The 25,831-nt window shown below is 45.0% G+C and overlaps 1 protein-coding gene across 1 annotated transcript in view; it reads right to left on the reverse strand.

The window, feature by feature from the left end:
- QRFPR (pyroglutamylated RFamide peptide receptor) overlaps positions 1-25,421 on the reverse strand; it is a 132,862-nt gene extending 107,441 nt beyond the window's left edge. Inside the window, exon 1 of the mRNA XM_030199621.1 lies at positions 25,079-25,421. Coding sequence (XP_030055481.1) covers positions 25,079-25,421 — 343 coding nt within the window. The remainder of the gene's footprint in view (positions 1-25,078) is intronic.
- Positions 25,422-25,831: the final 410 nt, after the last annotated feature.

Below are 25,831 nucleotides of genomic sequence, written 5' to 3' on the forward strand. Positions count from 1 at the left end.
TGCGGGACACAGACCATAAAAGTCTGCCCAGCACTGTCCTCGCATTCCAAAACTGGAATTTCCAAAGCTCTATACAGCCCATCCTAAACTGGATTGCTATATGTGGGACGCAGACCGAACAAGCCAGCCCAGCACTGGCCTTGGTTGATACAGCCAGAGTTGCCATCTAAGCATCACTTGAAATGAACACATATGCAACCCTTTAAGTTTTGTTTTATTTTTCCATTCATTTTCTAAGTAGAGATCCTCTGTGTTCATCACACGCCATTTTGAATTCAGCCACAGGTTGGTTTTTTTTCTCCACCACCTCCGTCTATGTCCAAAAACAGGTACGTGAAGAGGCGAAAAAATGGACGTTTTTGAGCTGGGCATTTGTTTTTTTTAGCGATAATGGAAACTAAAAACGCCCAGCTCAAAAACGTCCTAAGCCGAGCCATTTGGTCATGGGAGGGGCCAGGATTCGTAGTACACTGGCCCCTCTGATATGCCAGGACACCAACTGGGCACCCTAGAGTGACATGGGAGATATGATACAGATGTTTAAATACTTAAAAGGTATTAATATAGAAACAGATATTTTCCAGAGATGGGAAAATGGTAAAACTGGAGGACATGCATTAAGGTTGTGGTGTGGTAGACTTAAGAGTAATATCAGAAAATTCTTTTTCACTGAGAGGGTGGTTGACACATGAAAGGGATCTAAAACTGGCTTACAAAAATGGCCATTACCTCATGGACTACCGGAAACAAAACTGGACACCCTCTGACCCAGTTAGCAGGGGGAAAAGCACCATGGGATTACAGCCTACCAACTACCAACATCGTGTGCATTTGCCACAAGCTAGTGGAATTACGGAGCCCAATACTCTACACCCACCACAATGCATTGCTGATGTGACTCTGCAGTGCGCATAACAGAAAAGGTGTCACACTCACCCGAGAGCCACATCAGAACCAGGGAAAGGCTGTCACAGGATAGAACACATTCTGCTGTCATGGAGGTGGGTACGGCATTTGAGGCTGGCATAGAGGCTAGAAAAAAAGTTTTTAAACTGGGGTTTGTTTGGTGGTGGGGGGTTAGTGACCACTGGGGGAGTCCGGGGAGGTCATCCCCGATTCCCTCCAGTGGTCATCTGGGCAGTTGGGGCACTTTTTTGGGACTTGTTCGTGAAAAAAAAGGGTCCAAAAAAAGTGACCCAAAATCGTGGTAAAAAGGCCTTTTTTTTCCGATTATCAGCTAAAGACGCCCATCTCTCCTTGGCCGATAACCACGCCCCAGTTCTGCCTTCACCATGCCTCTGACACGCCCCCGTCAACTTTACCCTTTCCGCGATGGATTGCAGTTGGAAACGCCCAAAATCGGCTTTCGATTATACCGATTTGGGTGCCCACAGGAGAAAGACGCCCATCTCCCGATTTGGGTCGCAATATAGGCGTTTTTCTCTTTCGATTATAAGCAGGTTCCTCTTACTACTCACAATGCAAAGGAGAACAAATTTTGGTGTTATCTCAATAACAGTGACAAAAACTTCCTCCACTATCAAGCATCCTGTGAAGTAACAAAAAATCCTTGAAAAGATGCACTCAGCACAAGCCTACCCTACAAAACCACCATTTAACACCCAGAACTTAGTGACAAAACAATACAATGCGTCTTACAACACCAATACACCTGCTGTTGGGAGGCACAGATCCAAAACAGAACAAGCTGGCCTACTACAGATTCCTGCACAGAATCTACAAACTAGAAAAATTCCTGACCTGTGTCATGTATGGGAAACACAGACCCTCACCAAATATAGAATGAGTGATTACAGAGTAAAAAAAAAAAAAAAGAACAACGCAGACAAAAACTGTATGGAAATCCAAGCAGCTAGATTCTTCTTGCAATGCAATACTGGAGAAATAGAAATGCATTTCCTGTTGAACTGTGCAAAACACAACCCCCCCACCCCGATTATTCAGCGCTATTTAACCGGTCAGAAACAGCTGCTGACCACTTAAATAGTGTTTTTGCGGCTAACTGTAAATATTCAATGGGAGATAACTGGTTATCTCCCGCTCAATATGCGCAGCTAGTGCATACTGCTAAACCATAAGTACATAAGTATTGCCATACTGGGAAAGACCAAAGGTCAATCAAGCCCAGCATCCTGTTTCCAACAGTGGCCAATCCAGGTCACAAATACCTGGCAAGATCCCAAAAAAGTACAAAACATTTTATACTGCTTATCCCAGAAATAGTGGATTTTCCCCAAGTCCATTTAATAATGGTCTATGGACTTTTCCTTTAGGAAGCTGTCCAAACATTTTTTAAAACTTTGCTAAGCTAACCGCCTTTACCACATTCTCTGGCAACAAATTCCAAAGCCCAACTACAATTTGAGTGAAGAAACATTTTCTGCGATTCGTTTTAAATTTACTACATTGTAGCTTCATCGCATGCCCCCTAGTCATAGTATTTTTAGAAAGCTTAAACAGACGTTTCACATCTACCCGTTCAACTCCACTCATTATTTTATAGACCTCTATTATATCTCCCCTCAGCTGCCTTTTCTCCAAGCTGAAGAGCCCTAGCCGCTTTAGCCTTTCCTCATAGGGAAGTCGTCCCATCCCCTTTATCATTTTCGTTGCCCTTCTCTGCACCTTTTCTAATTCCACTATATCTTTTTTGAGATGCGGCAACCAGAATTGAACACAATACTCGAGGTGCGGTCGCACCATGGAGCGATACAAAGGCATTATAACGTCCTCATTTTTGTTTTCCATTCCTTTCCTAATAATAACTAACATTCTATTTGCTTTCTTAGCCGCAGCAGCACACTGAGCAGAAGGTTTCAACGTATCAATGACGACACCTAGATCCCTTTCTTGGTCCGTGACTCCTAACGTGGAACCTTGCATGACGTAGCTATAATTTGGGTTCCTCTTTCCCACCAGCTATATTGTGTGGCTTATCCAGTTAGGTGTGGATATTCAGCACCATACCAGATAAGATTAGCGGTTAAGTCAGACCACATAAATAGCAGTCCTATCTTTAACCACTACAAGAGCCCCTTTTACTAAGCGGAGGTAAGCCCAACACGGGCTTACTGCTCACTAAACAGGAAGTACTGCCGGGCTACTGCAGCAGCCCGGCGGTACTTTCCATCCCTAGTGCGCCATCATATCCAGGGCTACAAAAATATATGTAGCGCTGTAGCAGTAATCGAGCAGGAAAGAGAGACTTCTCTTTTACCCGCTGCAGTAAAAGTGGGCCTTGGCTTGAGTGACAAACACATGCCGACACCAGCGCAGGCCCCCTTATGCTGCAGTTTGATAAAAGGGGCCCTAACTTAACTAATCAGCCACTGAATATCAGTTTAATCAGATATTCAATGCCAGCCGCTGGAAAAGGGTTTAACCCCGGTGGCTGAATATCAGGCCGAAAGAAAGCAGATGAACACATTTCCTAAAACTAACACAGAAAATGAAAGACTTCCTACAAAAGAATGAGGGAGAAAAACTCTCCATAAGATGGCTAACGTGTCTGCATATTTTTCAGTTTATTCCTTTTGGATCTGAGGCTGATCAGGAGGCAGGAGGTGGATGTGGAGTCTCCACTTATGTAGGTCCCATCTGGGACCACATCTGCTTTTCTCCAGTCCACCAGGACCACTCCCACCTCTACAGCCACAGAGCCACTAGAACCACCCTAAGTTCCTGCAAAATAGCCTCCTTTGTATGTCTCCTCTCCCATGTATGCAATTCTCTGTGGCTCAAGACTAGTTTGCTTGGGGATCAGTGGCGTACCAAGGGGGGGCCGGTGGGGGCGATCCGCCCCGGGTGTCAGTGGGTGGGGGGGTGATCCGCTTTGCTCCCGCTGCTCCCACCCTACCTTTAAAAAAAAATTTTTGAAGCGTCGTTGCAGGCAGTGCCTCGCGTCTGCCCTGCAGAAGTAAATCTCTGCGCTTCGAAGTTCGTCGTCGTCGGGCCTCACTATGTCCCGCCCTCCTCTGAGGAAACTTCCTATTTCCACGAGGGCGGGACATAGTGAGGCCCGACGACGAAGAACTTCGAAGCGAAGAGATTTACTTCTGCAGGGCAGACGCGAGGCGCTGCCTGCAACGACGCTTCAAAAAAAATTTTTTTAAGGTAGGGTGGGAGCAGGAGAGTCGGGTCGGGGTCAAGGGGGTCCTCAGATGGGAGAGGGATATTGTGGGGGTTCTCACATGGGGAGGGGAGGGGGTTTTCATATGGGAGAAGGGGACTGGGGTGGGGTGGGGGGGTTCTCAGATGGGAGAGGGGTGTTGTGGTGGTTCTCACAATGGGAGGGGAGGGGGTTTTTATATGGGAGAAGGGGACTGGGGTGGGGAGAGGGTTCTCAGATGGGAGAGGGGTGTTCTGGGGGTTCTTAGATGGGGAGGGGGTTTTCAGATGGGAGAAGGGGACTGGAGTGGGGAGGGAGTTTCCAGATGGGAGAAGGGGACTGGGGTGGGGAGGAGGTTCTCAGATGGGAGAGGAGAGGGGTGTTCTGGGGGTTCTCAGATGGGAGAAGGGGTGGGGAGGGGTTCTCAGATGGGAGGAGGGAAGGGGTTCTCAGATGGGAGGAGGGGGCTCTCAAATGGGAGAAGGGCGCTGGAACTGGGGTCTGAGAAGGGGTCATGATGGAAAATGGGGCATGCCTGGGTCAGGTGGGAGAATGGGTCGGGCTGAAAAGGGGGGCAAGGCATGTGGATGAAGGGGGCTGAATCTGGGGGCTGAAGGAGGGTAGGTGGGATAAGAGGGCTAGTACTGGGACTGGGGGCTGAAAGGCAGCAGGGGCTGAAATTGTGGGGACTGGGGGCTGAAAAGGAGACAGGGAGAAGTGGCTGGGGCTGAAGCTCAGGACTGGTGACAGAAAAGGGCTGGGGTTGAAACTGGGGGCTAAAAAGGGGACAGGGAGAAGTGGCTGGGGGCTAAAGCTCGGGACTGGGGCTGAAACTGGGGACTGGTGGGATAGTGGGGCTGGAACTAGGGGCTGGAAAAAAGGGGCAGAGAGGGGACAGATCCTGGATGGAAGGGGAGTGAGAGGGAGGGCAGACCCTAGATGGATGGGAGAGGGAGGGCAAATGGTGGATTGAGCGGACAGAGAGAAAGGGCAGACAGTGGATGGAAGCGATAGAAAGGGCAGAGAGTGAATGGAAGGGGGAGAGAGAGAGGGCAGACAGGGGCAGATGGTGGATGGAAGGGGCAGAGATAGAGGGCAGATGTAGATGGGAGAGAGGGCAGACATTGGATGGAGGGGACAGCAGAGAGGGCAGACACTGGATGGCAGAGAGAGAAGAAAGACAGATGCTGGATGGAAGGAAGACAGTGAAAAGAAGATGAGGAAAGCAGAAACCAGAGACAACAAACTGTAAATAAAATATATTTTTTTATTTTTTTGCTTTAGGATAAAGTAGTATTGTAGCTGTGTTAATGTTTATAATAGAACATATAAACAAGGTAATCTTTTTATTGGAATAATTTTAATACATTTTGGCTAACTTTCGGAGAACAAAACCCCCTTCCTCAGGTCCGGATAGGATATTGTAACAACACTATACTGTATTGACCTGAGGAAGGATGTTTTGGCCTCTGAAAGTTAAATGTATTAGTCCAATAAAATGGTATTATTTTATTTTCTATATTTGTTTTATTTCTATTTGTTAATTTGTAAAGTGGTGATTGGTACTTGTTAGTTTTTTCAAATTTACATCTGCTGTCTTTATGTTTTGCACAGTACTAGGGGACATTTTCTGTTTCTGTGGTGTTGCATTGTATGCAGAGTCTGGCATCTTGGGGGTTCAGTTTAATTTTTGTCTAAAAAGAAAGTTTATTATTGCTTATTCTATAGTGGATTAGGGTGTGTCTGTGTTTGTGAAAAAGACATGGCTTTCGGTTGGCATTGACTGTGCAAGACGGACGATCTGTGTTATTCTGCCTGGTTTTGTTTTACAGTAGGTGAATTGATGTTCTAGTGCTCACTGTAGTGTTTAAGATGCTTTCCTTTTCCTTGTGTGACTTGTAGAAATTACTGCTTATGGTATGCTAGAATTGCTCTATAGGTCCTGAGTGTTTTGTATTCTCGGCATGCCTAGTACTAGATTTTGGAGGGGGGGGGGGGGGGTGTTAAAAAATGACCGGCCCCGGGTGTCAACTACCCTAGGTACGCCACTGTTGGGGATGATTGTCCTATTGTCAGTGGCCAAGTTGGTCACTTAGGAAGCAGCACCTAGGTTGTGCAGGGCACCAACTGGTGCGAACAGTCAGCATCTCTTTACTTCCTGGACTCCTGTGATGGAAGACATGGCCCTTCGCTCCTCCTGCCCTATGATTGATAAAGGAGTTCACCCTCCATTACATCACCCTCTCCAGAGGCTTACTGAGAAACAGGAACTCTAGGACACATTATTGAGACCTCTGCTACACAAGCTTAATCATATTAAACCCAAAGGCCCTACTAAAAGCAGTATAAATTAGATTTTGCTGGGAAACAATGGGCATAGTACTTTTGATCTTTCCAGCCTGAACAGACTCTAGAAAGTAGGAGTATTTCCTGTGTCTAGTGTTATAATCAAGGGAGGAGAAAAGTTTGGGAACTACCCAGGAGTATAAAACCTTGTACAGGATACAAATTCCTGTCTTTGGCTCCCTTCCTCCCTGTGGCACTGTGAGGGGAGAATAACCAGCCTAAGGGCCTTAGTCATCTATGCCCTACATTGAAGGATTGAGAGACACCTGGCTACCCTAGTCAGGACAGTCTGGGAGCAAGTACAGTGACAGTAACCACTTAAACTTTGTGCTGTGACTTGGACAATGGGAATAGGGAACCTGCTGCACCAACTCGTAGAGCTGAGTGAAGGAGACATGCCAGTTGGGCAACCAGGGTCACGCAGTCATCCAAACAGGATCCTGAAACAGCTCCAGATTCTGAGATAAACTACAGCCATCACTTACAGTGACAAGCCTTCTGGGATCTGCACCTCAAACCAGGACCACATCAGTTTACTCCTGCTTTGGAGCCTCAAGAGCCTCATACAGCATCATCTACCAAGACCGTAAGTCACTATCTCCTTTTAAATATACTTTTACTTCTTGCTACAATGTTATTAAGGAGAGGGTATTCACATATTTTCACAGAGCATGAAGGATATGAAAGGGATATAAAGTCTGGCAAATAGTGTTTGCTTAGTACTTCTGCCATATTGACTGTTTTTGCAATTGTTGCTCAATTACTAACAAGACTTGTAAATAAGTTGGTTCAGAACGTAACTACTGGACAGGTCTGGCAAATTGACTGAGTGAAGAGTGTAGCAGCGTGTCTAGTAATTGCCTATGGCCGCCTGGTTTATACCAGTCTGGATTCTGGTCCCAACCAAATAAATATTGTTATGTGAGCGGTTCCACCATCCATATCCAGGCCTACATCAGGACCACCCTTAGAAAACCAACTGATATAGCTTTCCATGTGCAGTACTTGTTTAACGTGCACGGCCTACCTCCATATTTCAGGAAAACCAGAACAGGCACAGAGAATCCTCAGCTGCTGAGAAAGAAGTGAGAGGAAACCAACTGATACTGTACCTGGAAAGAAACTGGACAGGCAGAATGTGTTTTATGACCCTTGTTTGTTGTATATTCTATGTTTCTGTCCACTTGGCATACTGCCCTTTGACTGCGAATAACTTCCAGTTGGATCTGTCACTAGGGAAGGCACTTTGTGAGCTGTTCAGAAATGCAAATAAACTTGACTGACCGTGAATGTCACTAAATTGGGTCATTTATCTGGTAGTAATTTTCCTAGGGTCTGTTGCAGGGAGCAATGGTCTGGTCTGTGATATATTTAAACTATACTCAGCCATTATTTCAATATAATTAGATTTATGATTTATTGTTACAGCCCGAACTTATGCTTGCCTTTTCTCATTTATTTTCAGTATGGTCTTTTTAGAAGACCATGCATTAATCAGTGGATATCTAGAGAGAATGCAATTTAATTAGAATTTGATACTGTCATTAAGGATGAGTCAATTGAAAACTAAACTAAAGGTAAACACGTTAATAAATAAGAGCTTCTTTTACAAAGCCGCGCTAGCGATTATCAATGCAGCAAATGAGAGGAAGCCCATAGGAACTGAATGGGCTTCCTCTCATTTGCCACACAGGAATTGCTAGCGTGGCTTTGTAAAAGAAGCCCTAAGTGCACTATGGTCAGTAAGAATACTCTTGAGCAGTGGCAATGTTTCGGAAAAAATAAAAACGTAAATACAATAACAAGGTACGAGGTTTGAGCCAGCAAAGGGGTTCTAGGTTTCACCTTCAACTCCAGCTGCAGTGGAAACAAGGAAGCAAGTTCAGAAAGGTTTCAGATTGGTAACAAAAAATTCAGCTGGTGACCTGGCACAAAATTAGCACTTCTCTTAGGGGTCTGTTTCCCCCTTCCTTCTGAAGTCATTATCCCTGCTGCAGGTCTAACATTTGAAGTTCCCCTTTCACACAATGATCTCGGGTTGCTTAGAGTTCTGCTTCCATCATGGTGGTGGTCCTGTACTCTGGATCTCAGTAGGGTTTCTACCTGCCCTTGTTCTCCAGAAGTATTTGACCACTTTTAAGCCCCATACTGTGACCTGCTTTATATTCTCATGTCTAGATAACTATAGCTACATTAGGGGATAATCTCCTTTCTTCATTTCACCTACAAAACCTTCCCTTAAACCCCGGAGGGACACTGAGTAGCAAATTGCCTGGACCTGATGGTATTCACCCTACTCCCTGGACCTTCTCTGGATGGTATTCATCCAAGAGTACTGACAGAATTGAAAAATGAACTTGCAGAACTATTGTTAGTAATATGTAATTTATCTTGACAATCAAGCATGGTACCATAAGATTGGAGGGTGGCCAATGTAACGCAATTTTTTAAAGAGGTTCCAGAGGTGATCCGGAAAATTATAGACTAGTGAGTCTGACATCGATGCTGGACAAAATGGTAGAGACTATTATAAAGAACAAAATTACAGAGCATAATCAAAAGCATGGACTAATGAGACAAAGCCAACGTGGATTTAGTGAAGGGAAATCTTGCCTCACCAATCTATTACATTTCTTTGAAGGAGTGAACAAACATGTGGATAAAGGTGAGCTGGTCGATATTGTGTAGCTGGATTTTCAAAAGGCATTTGACAAAGTACCTCATGAAAGATTCCAGAGAAAATTGGAGAGTCATGGGATAGGAGGTAGTGCCCTATCGTGGATTAAAAACTGATTAAATGGAAAACAGAGTAGGGTTAAATGGTCAGCATTCTCAATGGAGAAGGGTAAATAGTGGGGTTCTCCAGGGGTCTGTGCTGAGACTGCTGCTTTTTAACATATTTATAAATGATCTAGAAAAGGGAGTAACTAGTGAGGTAATTAAATTTGCTGACGACACAAAGTTATTCAAATTTGTTAAATCGCGGGAGGATTGTGAAAAATTTCAAGCGACCTTACAAGACTGGGAGTCTGGGCATCCAAATGGCAGATGACGTTTAATGTGAGCAAGTGCAAAATGATGCATGTAGGGAAGAGGAACCCGAACTATAGGTTCCACATTAGGAGTCATTGACCAGGAAATGGATCTAGGCGTCATCGTTGATGATATGTTAAAACCCTCCGCTCAGTGTGCAGCGGCAGCTATGAAAGCAAATAGAATGTGCTAATATGGAACGTATGGGACATGCTGGACATGGCTCATAGAGAACCATAGCACAGGCTTTCAACTGTAGCCTGCTTCATTGTGTGTTGAGCTAGGCCACAATAAAAGGTCAAAAGTACAGTCACTGCACTGAGATGCTAGCATGGCAGATGTTCTCCTAGGAGCTTGCAACAACAAGCTGATAAGGAAGTGAATGCAGCTTGCTAAGGAACAGAAATATGATTGCACTGTAAAATGGTTTATAGCCTTGCTGATTTTAGGGGAATTTTTGGGTAGCTAAACAGGTGATAAGAAGTTTCAGAGGAACTATGGTTGCAGGAAAATTATGATGTAAGTGTGAATGACCTTTGTGGTAATTAGCATAGACAAAATTACTGTAAAAGTAAGATTAAGTAAGTTTCAATATTAATATGTGCTGATATAATGGAAAATTACTAAGTGCACAAGAAATGAGACATATGTATCTTTGACACAAAGGCATGTGATTAAAAGGGTATAAAACTGACAGCTGTAACCATTAATAGTTAGAGAAGTAATAACTGTGGAAACGCTCTTTGCGGCCTGGTTTTACCACTCTCATATGAGAATCGCTTATGAATATTCTGATTGATTTATACTGATTTGCTGTACCATCTAACCTGAAATAATCATATGCCAGTGTACCCTTATTTGGTAAGTTTAATAAAAATGCTTATTCTCATATTAAAATAGCCTTCTGTGTCTGTCTCTCCTTCTTTTAGTAATTTATAAGACATTCTATTAGCTGCAGTGGTGGACGCTAGCATCTGTATAGAACTGTGTTTATGTTACCTGAAGGAGGGCAGACAGGTTGGAGTACTTTCAAATGTTAGGTATTATTAGGAAAGGAATGGAAAACAAAAGTGAGGACATTATAATGCCTTTGTATCACTCCATGGTGCAACTGCACCTCGAATATTGTGTGCAGTTCTGGTCACCGCATCTCAAAAAAGATATGATGGAATTAGAAAAGGTACAGAGAAGGGCGACAAAAATGATAAAGCGGATGGGATGACTTCCCTATCAGGAAAGGCTAAAGTGGCTAGGGCTCTTCAGCTTGGAGAAGAGATGGCTGATGGGAAATATGACAGAGGTCTTTAAAATAATGAGTGAAACTTTGCAGCTTGGGTAGTGGAGATTTAGGTATGTTCGTGTTGATCCTGTTGTGTTTCTGGTTGGTAGGTCTATGAGGTCTGTCATGTATCCCGGGGCTTCGCCGTAGATAATTTTGTGAACTAGAGTGCAGATTTTGAAAGCAATACGTTCTTTGATTGGGAGCCAGTGCAGTTTTTCTCGGAGGGGTTTGGTGCCCTGCCAAGTCCTGGGAGCAGGCCAGTCTCTCAGTTGGTGAGGAGCTGGCCCAGGAATCTGTGAAAGAGACATGGGCATGCACCATCCACATACCCTGCACATGTCTCTCAGACATTTGTCTTGGCCATCTCCTCACCAACTGAAGGGCCAGCCTGGCCCAGGATCTGACAGGGCAATACCTGGCCTTGTGAGTCAGCTTGGGAATGGCCCAGATGCCCTACAGCCATGACCCGGGAGAAGGGAGTGTACAGGGAGCTGCAGTCTTGTGTGATTCTCCCCCCCCCCCCCCCCCTTCGGGGGAACTAGGTAGAAGCTTCCATAGACCTTACACCCGTGCCAATACTGTGGTGATAAACCTTAATTCTACCTTTATTGCAGGCTGTGGTAGGCCCTAAGACATTTGCCATTATCTAAATTTTGCCTACTGGAGGCACAGCATGATGGTTTGGGGTGTGGCCTCGGATCCTTTGGGGCCAGGTTTGAGTCCCACAGGGCCACCTTCTACTGCAAGGCCCATCAGATCCTGGTCCTGGTGTATCCTGAAGCGCCTGCAAAACACAAGTTGGTGGAGGCAGGGTTCAGGTGATGGGCCTTCTTGGCGTCACATACATTATTATTTTTGACATGTTTGCAATACTCCTCACATAGCCTGTTACAGATGCAACAGGTAGATTGGGGGAGGGGGTTGACAGGGTGGGTATGTATTGCCCAGGTGCTGTGTGAGCTGAGGTGGCCATGGGGATAGAGGATGGCATGGTGACCTTCTGTAGAGCATGTGCACTATTGCTGGGAGGTGGGGATAGGCAGTGAGGTAAAGCAAGTGTGACTCTGGGTGGCTCAATGTATTTAGTGAGCTGCTGCCTAGGTTCCCATCAGTATGTAGGTGTGGGCCAGGATGCAAGGGGGGGGGGGAGGAGTCCTGATATGTGCAGCCCCTCATTTTAGCATTACATGGTTAGTGGAGGGGGGCCCCATAATTAGTTGTCATTGGATATACTGTACATTCTGATTTCAGCAATGTTTCTTTTTCTTTCTTATGAAAAAGCAATTAGTATATATTGCAACAAAAAAGGAACCTCACTGCATGTGACCCTGCCTATGTATAGTGATTGCACATGAGTGGTGCTCTGATCCTGGGGGGCAATGCTGCACACTCACCTTGCCAGGGGTGCCTCTGATGGTTCTCCATGCCCTCATGGAGACGTTGTGAGGGGGCAGGTGGTGGTGGTTAAATATCTGTGTTCTGTGCCTGAACACAGTAGAACGAAGAGATCTGTCTCTGGGATTGTAAATTTGGGCTCCGTATGCCGAGACATTACTGTGCCCACTGAGAAACGTTCCTCCACATACAGAGGTATATATGCACGTTTTGCATGTGGAAGGAATGCCCTGCTGTTGCCATGGATATTTTCTCAATGCAGGGAACAGTACCACCATTCTACATTTTGCGTAGTGTATTTTCGATTGGTGGAAACATTTATTTCTGAACAACTATAAGGTTTTCGGTGTGTCCTCTTTCAAAATGTTTTTTTTTGGTTTGTATTTTCAAATATTGGAAAATGTTTAGTATTTTCTTCCTTTATAGACTTGAGTTTTTAGACATTTTCCAATAAACGTTTATTTCGCCATTTGGATGTCATATCAAAAATGCCCCTCCACAGCACAGTACCCTATCACTACACATTAGCATGTATTATTAGTAAATAAGTCCCTTTGTATAGCTAAGACTGTAGCACTTTCAAGTAAATCTAGCCCTTGATTGTATGCCCTCTGGGGTAAGGAACACCTTCTGTTTCTGAATTGTAATTCACTTAGAACTGAGATTTAGAAAGGCAAATAATTTTATTCTAAACTCCAAATCCCTGGTTAGAATTGGTTGGCTGGGACAGTGTTAGCATTCACAGGCCTCAAGGAAGGAGAGGAATCTCAGTCATCACTCTTCAGCAACACAAGACCCATAATTACAGGATCCAAAAGGTGCTATGATATGTCCCCTCTCCCCCCCCCCCCCCCCCCAAGCTGAGTATGATTGCTAAAATGACTGGCCTACATCAACTTGGAAAGAATATAAAATGGGGGCACAAATCTCAGAGGAATTGTGCAGAAAGGCTTATGACATCATAGCTCAATGTGGAGTCATGCTAAATTAAAGTAAAATGAAAGTTGAATGGAGCAGGAGGACACTGCTGGGCCAAAAATAGATAATTTAAACAAAAAGCCCTATTCCTGTCCATTTCCTTACTCCCACCTATACTGCCACCTCAGCTCATTAAAAGGAAATGAATTCTACAATACATCTGTCAATGTGATGTCTGAACCTATAGCTTAATTAAGGTCTTAAAGATGCTAGAGGAAGCTCTCTGGAACAACTTCTTTAATTAATGGAAAAAGAGAGAGAGCATGTCATTAAGGGAGTAGGGTTAGGTAAGACTTCTGGAGGATAATTTTAGAAAACCTTTTTCATGTATAAAATGGTTTAAGCATGTAGAAGACTCTTCTAAAATTAGGTCACACTTGTAGGAGCCAGCTCTGGGTGTTTGAACACTCCCAATATTAGGCAAACTCCTTGATAGTATTCAGGAAGGAGTAATTTCCATTGAGGCCAATATTCAGACCGCAGGAGTTAAACCGGCTAACTCCCACAGTTGGCGCTAAAACCAGATATTCAATTTCAGGCTGTTTCCAGTGACCGGCACTGAATATCCGGTTTAGTTTTGGCCTGTTAGAAGATATCCGGCTAAGTCAATATTCAGACTTAACCGGTTATCTTTAAACCGGCCAATGATATCCCATGTTTTCATGCAGCCAAATATGACTGCTTAACTGGCTTTAAAAAAAATCAGTGGATAGCCAGTTATATCGGGCGAAATAACTGGCTATCTTCTAGCGGCTAACCAGGGATATTCAGCGGAGATAGCTGATTATCCTCCACTGAATATCAGCGGATAGCCAATTGAGTGCTATTTAACCAGTCAGCAATCGTTCTGGCTGGTTAAATAGTGCTGAATATTGGTGGTTTGGGTTTAGCACCCCCCAATTATTCTTGAAAAGTTGGTTCCTATGGTAACACTTAAAAGTATTCGTGCTGCAAGCTAATACTTCCTTGTACAGGAGGTGTGCTGAGGGGCGGAGTTTGGGTGTCACATGAGTGGAGTTGCAATTTAAATGCATACATACTTTTCATGCTAACATGTAGGCCTTCTAGTTGTCCTAATCAGGTGTACATTTCAGAGCCTATAATCTAAGTGTTAGTTCTGCAGAATTGGTGATAGTATTTTTTATAAAGCCACCGGCACTTATGTGTCTATAAAATAATCCAAAAATAGGCATCTTTTTGCCCTATTAACCCAGGTGACCTGTTATAAAATTACCCTCTCTGTGTCCAGAGTGATATGTATGACAGAAGGAGAGGTGGGGAACAAGCAAAGATGACTGTAAATTATTGCAAGCAATTCCTGTCTTAGAAGTTTTTTTTATCCTTAAAAACATGTTTATTTCTAGCTATGCCAGGCTTAGTCCATCCTCGTACAGGTTAAAAATGTATATGAGCACAAACAGTGAAAGAGAGCAAAAAAAGGCAAAGGCCAAAGTAAGAAATGAAGCTGAGGGCCAAAGTGCATGGAGCGGACATTAACATGGTGCCGTGCACCTATGAACCCAGGCCCCAGCAGTGGGGGGTTGCTGCAAAGCATCAGGGAAGTCTGGTGGCCGAAAGTAGGTTTTGTGCCAAAGCCAGGCTCCCTGATGAGAAAGACAAAGCCCACAAGCTCAGTAGAAGATCCCTCTTTTGCCCCCCCCCCCCCCCCCGAGGACATGAAGGAGAGATGCCTACCCTCCCATCCACCCATTGCTTTGCTTAAAATTTGCTCTTTTGTGCAGCTTGGAAGGTGGGAATACCCAAGCCTGAGTGAGTGAAATAGCGCTAATTCATCAAACTATAACTGGTACAGATGGGTTCACTGCACCTGGGTTGGGCGCATCTTGCTGTGTGGCGGGAGCGCCCTGGGGACAGTGTTTAGTGCATTGATCTGTCTTGCTAATGGCGACGGACTGGGTGCATTACTTATAGCTTCTAAGAGCTTACAGTAGCTCGGGTATCCTGTTTGGCTGTTGTGTTTGAACAGAGCCATGATAAAAAATCTGCAGCCAAGTTGTTGCCATTTAATCTACAAAGTCTATGTGGTGTTATGGGTTGAGTGGAATGAGGGTCTGGCTTAGGGTGTCATGGTTGCCTTTGTTATCCCATGTGTGCAAGAGGGGGGGGGGGGGGGCAGACTGTCAGCACGGTGATTTGATGCTGCTTTCCCAGTCATCTTCCCCTTTTCCCCCCAAGCTAAGGCTGGGTGCTCATTTACTGACTGAAACTGGATGGATGGCCAAGTTGGCCAAAGGCCAGCTACCTGACAGAAATCCCATGCTAGTTGGGGATCTGACCTCAGCGTATGGGTGAGGTAGGCAAGCGCCCAATCAATTGCACCACAAAGCTTTGAAAGAGGGAATGGATAAGAGTAAATAGTAGAAAATTGTTATTCTATTATGATTTATAATGGTTTTCAAGCAGGAACCCTTTAGCACAAAATTGATGGCCCAACCCTGCCCACCTTCTAACACAGTACTGCTACAGCATGTGGCATCAAACGTTTTGTTCTAGAATGTTGATTGGGGTTAGGAGGTGTGGTGGGAGTAAATACTATAAAATGTTGGTCAGCTTGGACGTTGTATTATTATTGGTATTTGGCATTGATTGCCTCTTGCATTGTGCTTATGTTTTGTTTACTTGAGCAATAAAAATATTTAAACATAAAGATGAGTATGGAAACTGGATACCAGGGAGGAGTTGAACATGAGGTTGAGTATTGCCCCATGGAGACTGGAGAATGTAATACTCTTAATATTATATCTGTTGGATGGGAATGAAGGTGTAACATTTGGTTATGTATAATGCCAAGTGAGTAAGAAGTATGGCATGTACTGACCACATAAAGTTTTCTTTTGAAATTTATTTTGTCACATGGTCAAGTAGTCAGAGAGGAAAAAATTCTAATGGAACTAAACCCACATTAATGGGGATTAGAGACAGCAAATTCCAAGGAAGAAAAAATATGGAAAAACTATAAACTTGGCATTATACATAGCCTAGTAACTAAATCAGTACATACAGCTGAGCTAACATTTATTGTTTGTTTATCTAAAAAGAATTATTCAAGCTGAGCAGGAATATAAAATACATAATTAGGTTCCAGAAACCTAATTAAGAACTTGAAGGGGAATTTAAACAAGAAACCCATTTGACACTTCAACTGCAAAAACTCTTTTCTCCTTAACTATATAGAATGAGCCACATCAGGAAATAATTGTACTTAATAAACAAAAGATTAAAAAAACAATCTTGTCAACAGTCAGGATTCCAGAAATGGGATAGTACCAAATCAGTTCTAGAGACTATGGTCGCTGAGAGTGCCTGACAAGTATGTTGTCCTAGGACAGTGGTTTCCAAACCTGGTCCTGGAGGTACCACAGCCAGTCAGGTTTTCAGGATATCCACAATGAATATTGATGAGAGAAATTTACATGCACTACCTCCATAGCATGCAAATCTCTCTCATGAATGTTCAAGATGGCCGCCAGTAACGGACGGGACACCGACGGCTCCAAGCATCCGTGGGGTTAATTTTGTAAGCGCGGCGGTTGGGCTCACTTTTGCTGGCCCTGAGCCTCTTCTTGAACACCACGAAACCCCGATCATTTGCTCATCCACGTCCGGACCGCTTGTTACCGTCGCGTTTGCGGCTCAACCGCTGGTCCTCCGCGGCCTGCCTCATCGTGTGGTAGTGGGCTGCGGTGTTCTCTTCACTGTGGGGAGCCTGCATGCATCTGAACTGTTCCCGCTCTGTTGCTGTTGCTTAGCTGAGCGGCTCTTTTCTCTTCCTTCTTCCTGTGAGTTGGGGCACTGACGAGGGTGCTTGGAGAGGAGGAGCGTGTGGTGTGTGCCTGCTCAGTTACTGTTGTGAAGCTCCACCTTCTCCGCATCAACTCAGCTGGGGATCGCCGGAATCCCTCATACCAGCTGTTCAACGGGGGCTGTCCCGGCTTGCCTTGCTGCTGGTTCCGGTTGCTGTGGGGAGACAGCAGCCTCTGCTCCGGGCAACATGGTCGGTGTTGTTGCTGGGCCCTTTGGCATCCTGGGCCCCGCCTTCTTTGAGTGTGATCCGTTGATCCACTCTTCGATCGTTGATCGCTGCGGCTGGGCCGTTGGGCCTTTTGGACCTGCGTCTCCTGGTTGCTGTACCCGACATCTGGGGAGCTGGTGTGGTTGGTTGATGGGCAACTTTCGTCTTCTCCTTCTGCTGCCTGCGGTTTTGACTCGGCAGCTCTCGACACTCACTCGAAGAGTCACGGCCTTCTCATCGTCAGAGTTTGTACAGACAGACTCAGAGATTCAGCCTATTCCTGAGCTTCATCATAACGCCCACAGTCATCATATTTGCGGACCATCTTTATCTCTATTTTTTTCTGTTTCTTCCCCTCCCTTCTTCCTCCATGCCTTTTTCTCTACTGACATTGTAATTGTTTCTTCAGTTCTTTGTAAGCCGCTTTGAGGCTGCTTTCAGTGGTATAAAGCGGGGTATAAATGTTCTGAATAAATAAATAAATAAAATTTATTAGTTAGGCTGAGTAGAACCATCTGAAGTCATACAGACTATGATGATTGATAAAATATGAGAGGGAGACTCGGGGTTGGTAAGAGCCAAATGGGAAGGCAGCATAGGCTAAAATGGCCTACCTTTAGAGGTAGTGGAGGCCCAGCACAGCAATAGAATTTAGAGATGTTTGGGATGGATATAGAGGGCAATGGTCAGAAAAAGTCAAGTAAAAAATGGGAGGAAGGATAGAACAGGGGTTCATTTAAATATGGGAATAGAAGAATTTATATTCTCATCTGCCCAAAGTGGTATCGAACAAAAGCAGCAGAAAATGAGCCCAGAAGACTGGATAGCCCAACTGGTCTTTATCTACCATCCTGTCACTACTAGGGGCAGGTAAGCCCTTGGACCACAGTCAGGTTTACGCTGCCTACTCAACCCGAAGGCTAGGTGGGCCACAGCTGGTGGCAGGTGAGTCATGCCCCAGAAAAGACTAGACCAGAGAGTGGCTCTTAACGGAGCCCTTGAGGACTGGCCTGACAGAATCTAGGCCAGGAACAGCTCTTAAAAGAGCCCTTGGGGGCACCTCGATAAGTTAGGGTGGACTGTGGCTCTTAAGAGAGCCATTTGGGGCTGGCTCAATGGAGTTGAGGACAGGGAGTAGCTGGAACTTGAAGACCAGGAGATCCAAAAACCTGGAGCCTGAGAAAGCTAGAGGCCTGAGGCTGCATGACCAGGCTAGAACACAGCAGGAGCCAAGTTAAAGCCACAAACTGGAACAAGGCTGGAACAGGGTGGAAGACACAGGCTGGGACAAGGCTGATGATACAGACTGGAACAAGGCTGAAGACTCCAACAGGAACAGAATTGGAATAATGGCTGAGGCCACAGACTGGACAAGGTTGCAACTCACTCTAGACCAGGCTAGGTGACCCATTGCAAAGGTATCATAGTCCAGTTGCAAGAATCCTTATATGGGCCCCAGCAATGGTGTCATCAACGGCCATCTCTAGAGATCTTCCCGCCATGGGCCCTAGAAATGCTGTCCCGTGACGTGCGCATGTGCACTTAGGGGAATCTGCCATCAGCCAGCACCAGGGAAGCAGCATGGGAAAAGTCTGCACTGACTCACCAAAGGCCTCAGCGCAAGCGGTTCACTGCATGGAAGGAGCAGCCTGAAGCCCCAGCACAAGTTGTGAAGCCCGCCCCTAACACCCATTGATGGCAGCAGGTAGGCTGGAGTGCGAATCACGGCCATAGCCATGACACATCCTTTACCACGTTATATTTGTCATACTATCCCTACAATCTCCTGCTGCTCACACGTTTTGTAAAGCTAAACAGATTTCCATATTACCTCTCATTTAAAGTAGGCTTAGCTTTAACTACTGTCAGAACCATCCAAATATACAGTTCATGCAAGAGGTGGCAAACCAAATACTGACCAAATATACCTGTTTTACTTGGTAAAAAAAAAAAAAAAGAAAAAGAAAATGTACAAATCTGTTTTCTTGCTCCTCAGCTTTAGTCATACAGATGGCAGACAGCCTTATTGTCTACCTGGTCCTTATCTGTGTACTTGTCCATGGTTCTCTCTAGTTAAGAAGTTTAGCCTGTGTAGTCCATGGTGCAACAGACCTTAATCATCGTGATGCCTCACCCTCTGCAAATTGTCTGTGCAACCCTCAGCAAGGACTGTTTCACTCTCTGATCACATACCAAATATCATCACAATTTAAATACATCCAGCGAGTATTCAGGACAGGAACAGCACAGGTATGGACGAGGCACCTGATTATATATCATGGAAGAGGCACCTGATTATATATCAGTCTCATTAATTAACTTAATTAATTATATCACTTTCTCAGCTGTACAGGGGACACACTGGAGGCTAAAGGTGCCTCTTAATACAATACACAATTGAAGGCTACCATTAGAATGCAAAATAAGAAAAATATGAAAAATATTTATTGTTACCAAAAAGTAGTCATTAAGAAAACACACACCGCAGAAATCCATGACAGCTTGGTAACTAATTAGAAAAAATGTAGCCAGTCACAAAAAATATTGTCAGACAAGCATCACTATTAGCTAAAATAACAACTAAACATTAACAAATCTTATCTCTACAGTTGCTAAACTCAAGCTAATACAGAAACCCTTAACAGAAAATCTAGCTGCCTGGACAGGAGAAGTCAGGCAAACATTAACAACCTTTAATCATGACTATTGCTCCTTGTTAGGAGATTACATTAATGTCAGAACTCCTAAGGACATCTTATCATTGCTGAAGGCAAATTAACATTTGAAACCATCAAACCCTAATGGATACATTCAAAGGGATCTTCAGCAACAAATAGAAACACCAGTTGTTCTTTCTTAGGATTGCAAATCAACAACTTGATTCCTTCTGCGTGTCCTGGTTTAGTTGAGAGCAAGCTGGCATTATCCTGCAAATTTGTAGACACAAAGCCTTAAAAGAGCCCAAGCATGGTGGTAATAGTCCTTTATATAGATGTAATCTCTACACTGGAATCTAGTCTTCAAATATAAAAGTTCTTACCCGACACAGAACTGTGTTTCATTTACACTTCATCAGGAGTGAGAATGTGAGTCAAGGTAAAACAGGATTGGCATAGCAAGAGCGGATAAGCTCTAAACAGCCCCTGCAGGGACTACAGCCCGAAGACTAAAACCAACGCAGCAATGATAAGATGTCATTAGGAGTTTTGATATTAATGTAAACTCCTATGCCCAGATGATCAGAAGCAAACGCGGCCACTGGCACCAAACTAACGCCTGCATTTGCCTGAACCCCAGGATCAGAGCCGGTGAACCTGTGAAACAGAGAGAGGGTAACTAGATCACAGCCACATAATACTCTGGCACAATACTACTGCAGAAGTTGTTTTGACAGGTCCGGACTGTCAAACAAAAACAAAGCCCAGACCTGTCAAACATTCCAGAGCAGATCCCCCCCCCCCCCAGCCCAGTCTGGTCAGAAACCGACCCAACAGAAGATGACCCGGCTCGTTGGCTCTGACCACTAATTGCTTGTTGGCTCTGACCACTAATTACATGCAAATGCTTGCAAATGAGGGTCTCCTGCATTCCTCCCAAATGATCAGTGGGCAGCACGCCAAACAAGGGCGCTGCTTCTGCTGCAAACCCTACGCCAGCTTGGAGCTTGGAGGGTTTAGAGGAATGGGGGAGACCAAGAGGTTTCACAGGTCTAGGATTTTCTCCTGGACCTTTGAAACCTAAGCCCAACCCCCCCCCCCCTCCCACCAAACACAAGGCCTGGAGTTCCTGTGGACATCCAGGCCCCCCCAGCACTAAAAAGACCTGGTGGTCCAGTGGGTCTGCTAGCCCCCCACCCCCTGACAGAAGAACCCCCGGCCCAGCCAGACCCAATCCGATGACCCCCCATGGAAGATGACCCAATGACCCCCTCCAACAGAAGAGACCTCCTTGGTGGTCTTGTGCCCTCCCTTGACCCGACCCCCCTTCCCGACTGAATACCCCCCTCCCAGCCTGGTACTCTAGCAGCCCCAACCCCTCCCCTCCCGTAGCACTCCCTTCTCCTTCCAGTGCCGCCTCCAAAATGGCAGCGCCCTGTCCTGCCCTACCCAGTGTATCCTGGGGTGTGGGGGGTTGGGTTGGGGTAAATGGGGGTGCTAGACCACACCAGGGGAGGTCTCTTTTGTTGGGAGCGTCAGGTCATCTTTCGTCGGGTCGGATCTTACCAGGCAGGGCTTGGGGATAGGCGATCTGCTCTGGAATGTTTGATAGGTCTGGGCTTTTTCTTTTCTTTTTGACAGCCCAGACCTGTCAAAACAACTTCTGCGGTAGGATTGTGCCAGAGTATTAGGTGGCTGTGATCTAGTTACCCTCTCTTGTCCTCTGTCCTCATCTTCTTCTTTTGTCTCTATCTTTGTCTCTTTTTCACTGTTTTTTTTTCTCTTCTCCTCTGTTCCCTGCATCCATTAGTCATTTTTCTTCTTGTACTATGATATAATGCACAACATATTTTCAACCTTGACTCTACTCCAGCGGTGTTTGTTGCTCATATTTTGAGGGATATTTTGAAGAAGTTAGGAGTTGTGCATGCAAATTCTAAAAAGCTATGGGGTACAGGGACACAATGAATAAGCCATATAAATCCAAACAGCTTTTTTTTTAACCAAATCATAACATTTAAATAATATTGTACCCAAAATTCAAAGTGATTTAAGTGAGCAGGTGAATCTCCTACTCACTTAAATCGCCTGTGGCCACCTAATCACCAATATTCAGCCAGGCAGCTCAGGAGCGGTACAGGAGGTAGCGTAGAGGAGGAGTTGGCAGTTATGTGGGTGCCAACGATATTCAGTACCGGCACCCACATAGCTAAGTGGATAAATTTAGAACAGCTCAAAAGCTGTTCTAATTCGATTCACGTAGTGATGCGGTTGACAATGCTGAATACTGCCGCCACCTGCATAACTTTTTGTTTTGTTTTTGGTCCCTGCAATCCCTCTCCTGCCCCCCTGAAAACTACTACTAGTTCCAGCCCCTCACCTTCCCTCACCCCTCCTGAAAAAGCCCCTCACCTTCTCTCACCCCAACCCCACCCCCCACAATCTAGATAGGCCTCCCAGGCCTACCTTTGATCCATGATGGTCCAATGGGGGTATTAGGGGCAGGAGTGAAGATCCCTCACTCCTGCCCCTTGCAGCTGTCTATAGAAAATGGCTGCCGTGACCTCTCACCTCTCCATCCAGGTTTTGGGGGAGGGGTACACTTTCATTCATCCTGTCTCCCAGCAGTCCCAATCCAGTACCACTCTAATGACTCCTGTGTATGTTCTGCCTTTCATCCTAAGGGTTTTGAGACAGGGAAGTCCTCTAATGCAAGCTTGTACATTTTGTTTCCCCTTAAATTCACAGTACTAAGTACAAGAATATGAGCATGATTTATTTGCATGTTATTTATTTGAATTATTTTTAACGCACTTATCCTCTGACGTGGATAACCAATAAGCATTAACAATAATTAATAAAAACAGATAACAAATAAGTCATAAGAATTAAAGAAAAACATCAATAAGAGAAAATGTGCTGTCAAACATTTGCTTTTAAATAATGACTTTCTGTCTCGTAAAAGAGGCAACTATAGGGACTTGAATATTATTTACCCTAGGCCTTAAATCTTTTCCATATGCTATAGGATCCCCTTAGGAAGGAGGGGTGCAAGCTTCCATCATGTATATGTCCACGCCAGTGGCAAATATGTGACCATCTCTGGGAAAAGGTGCTTACAGAGAAGGTAACAAAAGGTTGAAATGGCCGGCTGATTTTTTTTTTCATGTCTTGAGTACATAAGCAGTGAAATGTTACAGGTCTGAGCTTCTGTAACTTATTTATTTTTTCACATAAACAGATGGGGTTTAGACTGTTTTATTACAAATTGCTCGAACAGAATTCATTAAAGCTTCAGTTTTGTTTCTGATGATTTTATTTTCCCAGTGGTGGTCACATACTGTTCCAATTCCCTTGTCATCCTTTTCAACTTCCTACCTTAAAAGCCAAGTGTAGAGAGGCTGCGTGGGTTCTGTCTCTTATGGCACTGGGGTTAGATCAAATCCAGTTGTTTCATAACCGCAGAAGCAGGAGACTACTAGGTCACCAGTCAGATGATAAGAGGTCAAAGAAGAAGCCAGCCTTTTCCCAAGGAACGAAGCATGTCAGTACACAATGTCTGTGGTCAATGATATTTTCAGATGGAAGAAAGAGGTTATCTGGTTTTTCAGGACACAGTGGGCCCGATATTCAGCTGGTGGTGGACAGCGCATTTGCTGTTCACACCCACCATTAAACCCAGATATTCAAGGCCGGGCCATTTCTGGTGACTGGCATTGAATATCTAGGTTTATTTTGGATGTTAAAAGGTTAGCCAGCTATGCCAATATTCAGCGAAAACCAGTTAGCTGCTATTTAAGCGGCCTATTTTGACTTCAACATAACCAGTTTGGCACTGAATATTCCCACGTAACTGGCTAGATCATGTGATATAGCCAGTTAGCCGCTGACTGGGATATTCAGCGGGAGATAACCGATTATCTCCCACTGAATATCCACAGTTAGGTGCTTAAACACTATTTAACCAGCTGGGAGCCACTCCTGGACAGTTAAATAGTTTTGAATATCAGGGGGAGGGGGGGAGAGAGTGGGCTCAGAATGTCTGTACAACAGTCTAACACATCTACCGCCATCTTATAAATTCCACAGGCTGCAGGACCACCTGTGTCAACTCATTAAACCAATAATCAGTGGTTCCTGGGAAATATGTGCCAGTCAAAAACTAGCCCAAAGCTGTTTATGCTATTTAATAACTTATTCATCTGAAAAAACAATCAAGGGTGACCTTTTCATTCTGGAGGGGTGTCTAGTATGGTCAGGGTTGGCTTAAGCATTAGACATACAAGGCAGTTGTCTAAGGTGGCTTCAGGAGGAAGGAGGCAGCACACAGTAGCTGCAAGCTAAGCAAATAAATAGATCCTGACCGCAGCACAATTCAAAGATTCATTAGCACAGACTTTAACCTGCAAGGAGGGAAAACAGTTTTCAAATAGTTCCTATACCTGGATACATGGTTATTTTGAGCCTGCCCGTATATTAGGTATACATAAAGTGCAAAGTAAACGTTAATATTTAAAGTAGGATGTCTCAATTATTGGCAGAGGTAATATTAGGGTGATCACGATAGTTGAGTTTAATTATCAAAATCTTGGAATGGGGGTTGGAGGGATGCCTAAGGGCTTGAAGCATCACCGAGGGTATGGAATACCCTTGCACCAGCTCTGAGCACAGCAGGAGCTCTATAAGCCCTGAACAGGAGTGTTTTCTGCATCATGTTTTCATATTCAAGATTTGTTTGTTTTTTTAATTAGAAAGCACGGGGTAGTAACAATGGATGGTAAAAATACAATGAAATTGCCAGGAAGTCTACGTCACTTATTATCCTGTTTTATGTAAATAGATGGCTGACACCTGGAGCAGTTTCTGTGCAAGTATGTTAATACTAACACATTTGTAAATAAGAGTCCTGTCTCATCCTACTAAAGGTTCTGCCCCAACTCTCTTACTTGCCTCCCCCACTCCCAATTATAACACGATGTCAGCTTTTATTTGAGGCTGAGGCTGGCAAAATGCAAGTCTTTGATGGCAGCTGTAAGCACCTATCCACTTTCAGCTGCCGTGCTGGACAGCTCCTTTCCTTCTGTTCCTATTAGATTTAACATCCTTACCCCCATCCTATCGCAAGCTCCCATACTTTATCCTCTTTTATCTGTGGTGGGACCTGAAGAGAAGCCCACTTGGAAAGACCTATCCGATCCGAGACGAGAAGCCCAGCCCAGACTCACCTCCCAGCCACTCGGAGGAGATGTTCTGCAGGAGAGTGAAGGGGATGCAGAAGAAAGTTACCAGCAAGTCGCTGCACGCCAAGGAGCAGATGAAAATGTTGGTGGCCGTCCTCATCGCCTTCTTCCAGACGATAATATAAACCACCAGGCTGTTGCCGAAGAGAGCTAGGACGAAAATGAACACGTAGAGCGCCAGGAAAATGATCTTGGTGTTGAGGGGCAGCTCGGGGATATAGACCAAGGGCTTGAGTCCGTAGGCTGCAATGAATTCTTCCCTGGTCATATTGTGCTCCCGCAGGAGCTGGTTCAGTGCTTCGGGAGTCACGTTGAGTCTCCGATCCATACCTTCTTCCCACCCTCCAGAAAACTGCTCCTTATCCAAAAAGAAAACCCTGCAAGATCTGCCTGCCCTCCTCATTCACGCTTTCTTCACCGCGATCCGGCAAAATAAACAAATAATTTGCTCCAGTAAGCTGCATTCAGCTTCGACCCTTCCTAGGGTGTCTTTGCAGGGGCTCTTATACCCCCCCCCCCCCCCATCCCCACCCCATCTTGCTGCTGACTACTAGAGTTTCATGCAATAGGAGGGAGACGGACGGGAGTCACTCCTTTAGGTGTGAAGCCCTCCCACCGTCCCCTTTTGCCTACCAGGGACTAATGGGTGCAGCGTGGGGGAGGGAAAGAGGGGATCCGGCGCGCTATACTGAGGCACTCTCTAAACCCCCCCCCCCCCCCCCCCCCCCCCCCCCCACT

Source organism: Microcaecilia unicolor, chromosome 4 (genome assembly GCF_901765095.1).
Source record: "Microcaecilia unicolor chromosome 4, aMicUni1.1, whole genome shotgun sequence".
In the NCBI taxonomy this organism is placed as follows: Eukaryota; Metazoa; Chordata; class Amphibia; order Gymnophiona; family Siphonopidae; genus Microcaecilia; species Microcaecilia unicolor.